At 54.6% G+C, this 9,343-nt stretch overlaps 1 protein-coding gene across 2 annotated transcripts in view; it reads right to left on the reverse strand.

The window, feature by feature from the left end:
• Positions 1-1,389: 1,389 nt before the first annotated feature.
• AMER3 (APC membrane recruitment protein 3) overlaps positions 1,390-9,343 on the reverse strand; it is a 10,627-nt gene continuing 2,673 nt past the window's right edge. The window contains exon 2 of one of the 2 annotated variants that reach the window (XM_017517542.2): positions 1,390-5,743. In XM_017517542.2, coding sequence (XP_017373031.1) covers positions 3,146-5,722 — 2,577 coding nt within the window. In that variant the 5' untranslated portion in view covers positions 5,723-5,743 and the 3' untranslated portion in view covers positions 1,390-3,145. The remainder of the gene's footprint in view (positions 5,744-9,343) is intronic. The other variant, XM_017517543.2, reaches the window with a different exon arrangement.

Here is a 9,343-nt window from a genome sequence, read left to right on the forward strand (position 1 = left end):
CCTTCTGTTTTGTATCCTGTGTATTTAGTCCCATTCCAGAAAATAAAATAAAATAAAATAAAATAAAATAAAATAAAATAGGAAACCAGGAAAGACGTGAAGCAGCCTGGGTAGTCTGCAGTCTCCCCCGGCCTGCGCTGGCCTCCACCCCTTCTCCTTTCCAGCGCCTCCCGCCCATCCTCCCTGTCCTCCTCCCTCTCTCCTTCCTGGCCCCACCCAGTGTTCCCAGCTTCCCAACACAACAAGGAAGGCTGGAAGTCCCAGTGCACTGCCCCTGGGCAAAGCCCTTTTCCACAGCCTGCAGGACTCTAGGATCCTGGGCGAGTCGCGCAGGCTCTGTGGGACAGCTGTGAGCTTAGGACCACTTCTCAGGATTTTATTTCACTTGGGGAAATCTGCTGTCACCTCTACAGCCATGTGTGGACTAGAGGGCTGGAAATGACCAAGGAGGTCTGAAGATGCCCAGCCAGGCTCTTCCGCTCCCAGCGCTGGGCTAGGCACATGTCCCGGGAGCTGGTCTTGAAGTTCCCTTCTTTACCCCTGCAGGAGCGCCACCTTCAGCTGCAGAGCCTGTGCTGCCTTCTCCAGCCAGGCAGCACGCCTCGTGCCCCTCTCGGTGGGAGCTCTGCATGCGATGGGACTTCCCTAGCAGTTTGCCTGCGACCTGACCAACCCGTTGTCCTGTGCTGGTCTTTCCTCCAGAAACCCACTTCGCGGCTGGAGCCCCATCCTGGCATGTTGCTGCAGCGGGCTGCCTGAGGTAGAAGCTAATCCTGGAGAATGTGGATGGCCCGTCTGTCCCTGCACCTGCTGGCCTGACGCAGGGCCAGGACAGACACCTGTCCCTCCTAAAGACACCAACCCCTTCGCTCTTCATGGTTCTGAATGTCTGGGTGCTGCACATGTGTTGTGACATTTGAGGGAATGAGGGCCACAGCCCCATTCAAAGTTTTCGAAGGGAAGTGGGGATCTGACAGTGTGGAGGGGGTGGAGACAAAAGCCTTGTTACTTACAGGCAGAGCGGGGAGAATCCACTGGCTTCTTCCCAAAGAGCATTTGGCTGTCCATAGCTCTAGTTAGAGAGTGCAAGCAGAGGGAAATAGTTGTTTCTAGGGGATGACTTGTGACAAAGAATCCACCACCTGGCATGGTGGCACACGCCTGCAGTCCCAGCTACTTGGGAGGTTGAGACGGGAGGATTGCTTAAGCCCAGCAGGCAGAGGTTGCAGTGAGCCAAGACCGTGCCACTGCACTCCCACTCGTACCTGGGCAACGAAGTGAGACCCCATCTCAAGAAAAAAAAGAAAGAAAGAAAAAGAAAGAAGCAGATGCTGGTGCCATGGCTGTACAGCCTGCAGAATCGTAAGCCAAATAAACCTTTCTTTGTAAATGAGTTGGTCACAGTAATCCTTTATAGCAACACAAAACAGAGTAATACAGTGTTCCTGAGGAGACACCCTTCAGGCCCTTAGCACGTTGTAGCCACCTGTTCTGGGGCAGAGAGTAGGCCAGACTGGGGCCAGATGGAGGCCAGTGGGCCCTCCTGGGCTCGCCCTCCACGCTGCGTCGGTCTTCCACCCCGAGCCTCGAGCCTCCCTGTCCTCACACAAGTTTGGATCTTTCTTCTGAAAGACGTAATCCCAAACACTGGTCCTCAATGTTGAAATACCGAAGGACCCAAACCCCTAAAGTTTCAAATCCCTAACATCTAAAGTCTTGAAAATCACAATCCCAGGATAGCTGCATGTTAGGTGGAACGGGCGCCTTGTTTGGGGCTTTATTTGAAGACTGAGCGAGGTTTAAGGAGACGTGGAAGGATGCCGAGCCAACAAGGGGTGGACCTGCGGACTCCACTTCAGGTGTGAACTCAACGGGGTTAGGGGACACCTGGAGACCTGGTAGACCATTATTTGGGGCATGTCTGTGAGGTGTTTCCAGGGATTAGTGTGTGAGTCTGAGGGGTCTAGGTGGGGAAGACCCACCCTCAGTGTCGGTGGGCAGCATTCAATCTGCTGGGACCCAGAGGGAACAAATACAGAAGGTGAACTGGTCTCTGAGAGGCAGGACAGGCTTTTCTTCTGCTGCTGTGACACCAGAGCTCCAGGCTCGCTGGCCTTTGGACTTGGGAACTTACAGCTGTGGTCGTCCTGAGTCCTGAGGTTTTCGTTCTGAGCCACCCTGCTGGCATCCCAGGTTGACTGTGCGTATGTAAGCATTGTGTGTGTGCATACAAACGTCAAGACTTCCTCAATAAATGAACAGTGTAATTTTTGTACATCTGCATTTGTGAGATGAAAGTTCTTGCCATCTGTGCTCTTTGGGCAATTGCACGTGTGGTGGTGACCCATCATTGATTGACTTCGTCAAAAGACTGAGGTTGTTAGTCCTGATATAACTGCAGATATAAAGCCACGTGCACACAATTACCACGCACACTGACATGCATGTATACATCCCGATTTTCACCTATTTCTTTACAAATATAGCTTGTCTTCTAATAACTCACACGCATGTGACTGTCATTACTATAGCTGTTTATGCTTGCAAAAATATGAATTATTGCCTATTTTATTGTGTAAAGTGGCTGATGACGTGTTCTGTTGTGTTTTCATATGCTTCTCAAATAAATCCTTTTAAGATGTAAATAAGTATCTTTAAATTTTTTAAAAAACATTTTCCCAGAATTATGTTTCCAGGATTTAGCTCTTTTAGGATTGTGACTTTAAGACTTTAGAGTAACTTTGATCTTTTGGATTCTTAACACTTGGGACTATGGCATTTGGGATTGTGCCTTTTGGGCTTCCCACACATCCTGTGTAGACTCACTGGCTCTCTGCTTCCCGTTTACAATGTGCAGCTCTTTCTCCCCATCAGTTTCAAGCCCCAGCTCCTCTCTCCAGCATCTGCATGAGGAGCAGCTAGGTCCTTGCCATGTCGCGCTGGCTTTGGCTGTGGGCTGCCTGAGCTGGTGGGTTCAGGCAAGGATGCCTCCATATGAACGTGCTAGCCTCTGCATGCCTGAGTCCTGCCACCCCTCCCCCAGCACAGTCCTCCCATCAGGGACAAAAGATAGAGATTTGAGTCCTAGGCTCTGCTGAAAGTGGTCATGAAGACACATGCAGTTCCTGATGCGTGTGAGCCTGTTCTACAGGTGGGGCTCGGCCATGGCTGGCCTGGAGGCCCCCACTTCTGTCTGACCACAGAGGAGACCCTCACGGGCCAGGAGGCTGCAGCGGCATTCTGGGGCACTTGCAGAGACCACCCCCTCCTGCTGGCTGTTCAAAGCCAGAACCAAGCTTTCTGGATGGTGGCCCCGGGGACTCCACCGGGTAGCAGGGGCTGAGGAGGGCTCAGAGTCCAGCTGGCTGCTGTGTGCTACCTGCTCCACAGCCCGTGTGCTGAGCTGCAGGGACTGGTCCTCCAGAGAGGCCCAGGCCTGGACACCTAGCCCAGTGGGCTCCACCCTGAGCCAGCTCAGGTCCCGGACACGATCTCGACACCTCTGGTCCTGTGTGCTGGCCGAGTAGGGTAAGCCATGGACAGTGGCCATGCTGGGGGAGCTGCTAGACTGTTTCTGCTCCAGAATGTCAGGGCCCCTGGCTTGGCGCTGCCCGAAGAGCCCACTGCCCACGTCCGGCCTTGGAGGCCACGCGGCCGGGGGCTGGTCGTTTGAGCTGATCTTCAGGTCTGCCACACGGGCCGCACAGCTTGCCAGCATGGGCTCTGCATCCAGAGTGCCACCCCCGTGACCTGGCCTCCAGGGGCCTTGGAAACACCCCAGGACCCCCGGTGACCCAGGCTCCTTCTGGGAGCAAGGCCAGGCAGAAGGGATTGGGGTCTTGCTTTTACTGGAAGTGTCTGTTGTCGAAGTGGCTGCAGACTCCACAGAGGAGAACAAGCCTTCGGAGCAACCTCGTGTCCCTTCCTCTCGAGAGGCATCCCTGGACAGCATGCTGGTCCCTTGTGTGGCCCCCCCGAGGGCCTTGCTCTCTCCGGCAAGCAGGCCTGTGGTGCCCAGGTGTGCCCACAGCTCCTGCCTGCTGGGTGCTGAGCACACTGTTGCCCCCCCTGCATCTGAGGCCATGCCCTCCCTGCCCCCTAGTTTCTCTGTGGGTGCCCTGGGGGTCCCCTGGGGACCAGGCGGAGCTGCGGGCTGCCCAGGGGTGGGTGGAGCACGGGGCGTGGGGCCTCGGCGCAGCCAGCTGACGATGCCCATGGTGATGGCAAGCTCGGTGTCACACAGCTTCAGCAGGCACTCCTTGCCCTTCCAGGAGCTCTGCAGGAAGCCCTGGCTGAGCAGGTCAGGGCCTGGTGCTGGGGCCAGGTTCTCCTCGGCCCCCACTCGGAAGCTGCACATGGACAGTGGCGTCCCCAGGGCTGGCCCCGACAGACTCTCAGACACGCACAGGTCATCATCTGGACTGGGGTCGACAGGTCCCTCGCTGGGGTCGTGAAAGAGCTCGTAGAGGGCGTCCCCGCTGTAGCTGTCCCGTGGGAAGGTGGCGGCAGGTGTGCCTGGGCTCTCGGCCTCCTTCTTGTCCTCCTCGACGCCTGGCGAGAAGGAGTCATAGTAGCCCTCATCACTTGTGGACACGGATTCTGGCTGTTCACTCTTGGGGGTTCCTGTGTCGATGGAGCTGGCTTTGGAGCCGCTGCAAGGGTCCCTGCAGGGGCAGAGGGGCAGCTCAGCTAGCCCAGCTGCGTCCAGCCGGGGCTGGTCCCTGTCTGTCCCCTGGGGCCCTGCAAGCCAAGGACCCAGCAGGGCGCGCTGCTGCTGCCGCACCGAGCGATTCACGCTGTCCCAGAACCTGGTGAAGTCAGAGACTTCATTCTGGGCGGGCGAGGCCAGTTGCTCCACACTGCCCTGGAGGGGACCCCTGGGAACCTTGCTCTCCAGGCCCTGGGTTGGGCTCTCTGGGTCCTCATTCAGCTCCAAGGATGGCACCGAGCTCTCATCTGCAAAGACCTCCCCACAACCCGTGAGCGAGTCGAAGCTCTGGAGTGAAGCCACGTCCTCACACAGGGCCCTGCAGAGACCAAAGGATGCATCGGCCAGGAGCTCGCTGTCCGACAGGTCCTGGCACAGGCTGTCCACACCTGGCCCCTCACCCGAGGGGAAGAAGGCTTTGCTTCGCCGGCCCCCGGGGTCTGACGGGTCCCCTGCGGAGGGCAGGCTCTTCCCCTCGGCAGCCAGAGAGGCTAAGTCCTCGGCCTTGTTTCTGCGAATGTGGAATAGGTTCCGAAAGCACTTCTTGGGCCTTTTCAGGGAAATCCTCTTCCTCGGGATGCTCTTGGCCACAGCCGGCACGAAGGGCATCTGGGGCACAAAGTGGCGGTAGTCGATCATGCGCCGGCTGCCCGGGGAGCCCGGGAAGCTTGCACTGCCCACCAGCTGCCCTGTGGCAGCAGAGGCCCTGCCTGCCCCAGACACACTGTCGTGAGTCTTGCTCTTTCTCACAGGTTTGAAGGCGGTTCCACAGAGGGCTGCGGGTCCCCCCTTGGGGTCCAGCTGTGTCCCTTTGTTGGGGCATCTGTCATATCCTTGGGCACCGGGGCTGGCTTGGGGGCCCTTCTCAACATGGGGCCTCGGCTGCCCTCCTGGCAGGACTGACCAGGGGCCTGCCCCCTCCCTGGCTGGAGCCTTGGCTGCTGGGTCTGGCGGTTTCTCGTGGGAAACCTGCAGGCTGGACTTGATGAAGGTCTTTCCTCTCTTCAGCTCCATGCTGCCTGTGCCCCGGCTGCTGTGGAGGAAAGCAGGAGGCACTCAATATCATAGATGGGAGTGCCCGGAGTCTGGAAGACCCTGACTACCGCTCTCACACAGCCCACTCTCTGCAGGGGCCTCTGTCCCAGGAGACCCTCCTTGCAGGTCAGGGGAGAGATGGGAGCAGCCCCACTATGCTCACTCACTGCTCCTGGTTTTATAGACAACAGCCTAATGCACACAGTAGGAGCCAAAATGAGAGCTCCCTGTGGCCTGGTGGCTGCTGCACCCATGAGTGCTTGGCTCTCCCGATCCCCTTTTTAGCTCACTTGGCTCATTCAGACTCCCATGTTCTGTGTAGAATGCCCAGCATTCTACAAACAGCTCCTCAGTATATCGGATGCAGCATGTCCTGAGGAGGAGGTATCACAGCCCTTCTGAGTGAATGGGCAGAGGATCCAATTAGGGCAGTTGCCTCTTTCATCAAGGCAGCTAAAAGGACACCCACACTTGCCTGCCTCCTGGGCTGAAGGCAGCTGGCCCTCAGCTGGGGCTGTGGGGGCGTGCATCCTGCAAACTCCAGAACTGTGTGCCTGTCGGGGAAGGCCAGGCTTCATCTACAGAGGCCATCAGGCAAGACACAGCCCAGCACCTCACGGTGCATGCAGAGCACGGACAGGAGGAACTGTGGTGGCAGACGAGCATGGGACACAGGATGGGCAGGCAGGGTTGCAAGGGCAGGCAGCTGTCACCTTTTGTGCACGCATCATTGATGCATACTGATGCCTGTGGTGCCATCCAGAGAAGGTTCCTGAAGCCTGGTCTGAGTTCAGAGGGAAAGGGTGCTGGGATCTGCCCTGGGCACAGAGGTGGACAGGTGGCAGCAGTACTAGCCACTTGACTGTCCCGGCCCAGCTAGGGCATCCGGCCTTATCCTGAGATCAGTGGGGAGCTGCAGCCATCTTCCAGTGGGTAGGTGAAAGCCAGAACTGTAATGAAGTTAGTGGTCTAGGACTAGCATCTGACCTCTGAGTGGAGGACAGAAAAAAATGAGTCGTGAGCAGACAGGACTTGCCAGAAGCAGTCCGAATGGGGTGAGGTTGGGGAGCAAGGCAGATGGAGGCTGTAGGGGTAACACAGGGTTTTCCAAAGGGAAGAATGCCAGGGTTCAGCAATAGCAGGAAGAGAAGCAGGCAGGGAGTTCTGAAGGCCAAGGCTTGGATCTACACCAAGAGCGTGGGACAGTCAAGGAGGGAAATGAAGGGAGGAGGGCGGGGGCTGAGCCAAGGTGAAAAAGAGTCGAAGTCTAGTTTTAAACATGCTGCCTTGGGGTGTGTGTAGAGACCTTCAGTACCCAGGAAGAGAGGACAGACTGAGCCCCTCCTTTCTGTTCCCCTCACCGTGTCCTCACGGCCCTGGCTTCAGGCTGCTCCTTTCCTCGGAAACACCTCTGTCTGCCAGGGTCTCCACCTTTTTTGGTGGTGAGTGGCCTGAGGGTCAGTCCTCTGTCGGTCTGGCCAGGGAGAGACTGTGGCTGGCTCCTTTGCCTCTCCATAAGGACTACCCGGCAGTAGCCCTGCACTCATCCCCTAGCTCCTGGCTGTGAGGAAGCCTGCAGCCGGCATGAGCATGACCTGGGGCTTCGTCAGCTTATGTGCCTTTCACACCCCACCCCAAGTAAGCCTTGCGGCTATCTACCAGAGACCCTGAAATGCTTCTTCATGAGGACCCAGGTGGGCGAGGGGCTGCCTCATAGCCCAGTGGGCATGTTGAGGCCAAGAAGATGGGAAGGGGTGGAAGAGCTGGCATTGCAGGAGCTGGCAGGGGCAAGCCGACCAGCCTCTACCAACTCCCACCCGAGGGAAGTGCTTCCTACCCTTGGAGCAGCACCTCACACTTTAGGTTGGAGGATGAGAGAAGAAGCAGGCACCATGCCAGGAAAGCCACAGAACCTGGGCTGGGCTCCAACTTCAGCTCAGCTGTTGCTGGTGGCACCCTGGACAGAGGGAGAATGCCATGAGCAGCCACACCGGCTTTTCTGCCTTTTGCCAGATGGTGCATGCCTAAGCCTTTCCCTCCCTGCACCTGCAGACTCCGCTCTGCACAATCCTTTGCAGTCATGATAAGGCCTCCCCAGCTCTACTGGGCTTAGCTGCACACAGCACAGGGCTTACTCTCCAAACCGTGGTTCAGATGACCCTGGCTGGAGTCTTGGTTACACCCACCTTACCAGGCGCAGATCTTGGCCCATAACCTTATGAGGGGCACACTATTGTAATCCCCATTTTATAAAGTATAAATTCAGATTCAGAAAAGTCAATGAACTGACCCAAGTCACACAGGTGTTAAGTGACAGAGCCGGGATCTGAGCCCAGGCCTATCTGATTCGAAGCCTGACATTCTATAAACCAACAGCTCAGACTCTTGTGGGAAATCTAAAAGTAGAATAATAAATGTGTTTTCATGAAAAATATTGTAAAACAATGAAAATGAAGATTAAAAGCAAGAAGAGTAGCTCACACACATTTATAAAAATTATAATTGAAGGTAATAATAATTCTTATGGCAGGAAATTTGGAAATATTCATTATGAGATCTCTATTTTCCTTATTCTTTTCTATGTTTTGGAAAAACCTTTTGATTGACATTCTTTTGGAAATAACTTCAGCCAGGCACAGCAAGGATTATTTCACTGCATGCAGAATTTTGCAACTGCAAAAACAAAAATGTTTTATTTGATATAATGTCTATAAATAAAACTACCAGCTTCTCAGTTCTCGTAACAGTCAACTGATTTAAAATCATGAACAGTTGGAAATTTCACTCCACTCTGAACTTGAAAAATGATCCCTTAAAATAGTTGTCATTGCTACAGATGGCTGGACTCAGTGTCACTAACAATGCTAAGCCCACCTCCTGAGTTTATTCAGCACTCCACGTAGAGACTGGACAATAATCACAGGATACAGAATGATGAACCAGAGGCTAAGCAATACTGGCGCATCCCATGAACTCTAGTCTGTGTTCAGTCCAGTTCATATCCACATTAAAATATTTTATCGGAATCTGTCTCTTTGGAAATGTGTGACCTGTGACAGGTGTGGGAACTCCCTGGGTGGTTGGAGGGCCCACTGCTTGGCTGGAGGCAGGCTGAGAAGTCGACTCCTGTGACAATTCTCTGGGTCAGAGTGAGATTTATGTGGACAGCCAGATGCTGGCATGGTCACTGCCTGAGGGCAGAGGCCAAATGTATCCCGTTTTTCAATTGCAAAAATGCACTGTTTTGTAACCCTGTGGTTATAGACCCTGTCAGTGGAACCCTGGCAAGAAATGTGACAGGTCTACCCCCACAAGTGTTACAACCCTCCCCCAAGGAGAGCTCAGACCTGTCCCTACCCTCCTGGTGCCCTCTTGTCTGCAAGGCTCAGCAACCATAATCTATTCATTCTGGTACTTGATCTCACTCCCCAATGAGACTGAAAATCCTTTAAGGTCCAGGATTCCAACTATAGGAGGCGGTCAGCTATTACTTAATTAAATAAACTATTTTATGTTTGAGACATCTTAGCCAAATATTTAGATCTAAGTTCCCTAAACAGGATGTAGAGTCTGAGATTTTAATTCTGTGATACAGGTTAT

Source organism: Cebus imitator, unplaced genomic scaffold (assembly GCF_001604975.1).
Source record: "Cebus imitator isolate Cc_AM_T3 unplaced genomic scaffold, Cebus_imitator-1.0 Scaffold635, whole genome shotgun sequence".
Taxonomy (NCBI): Eukaryota; Metazoa; Chordata; class Mammalia; order Primates; family Cebidae; genus Cebus; species Cebus imitator.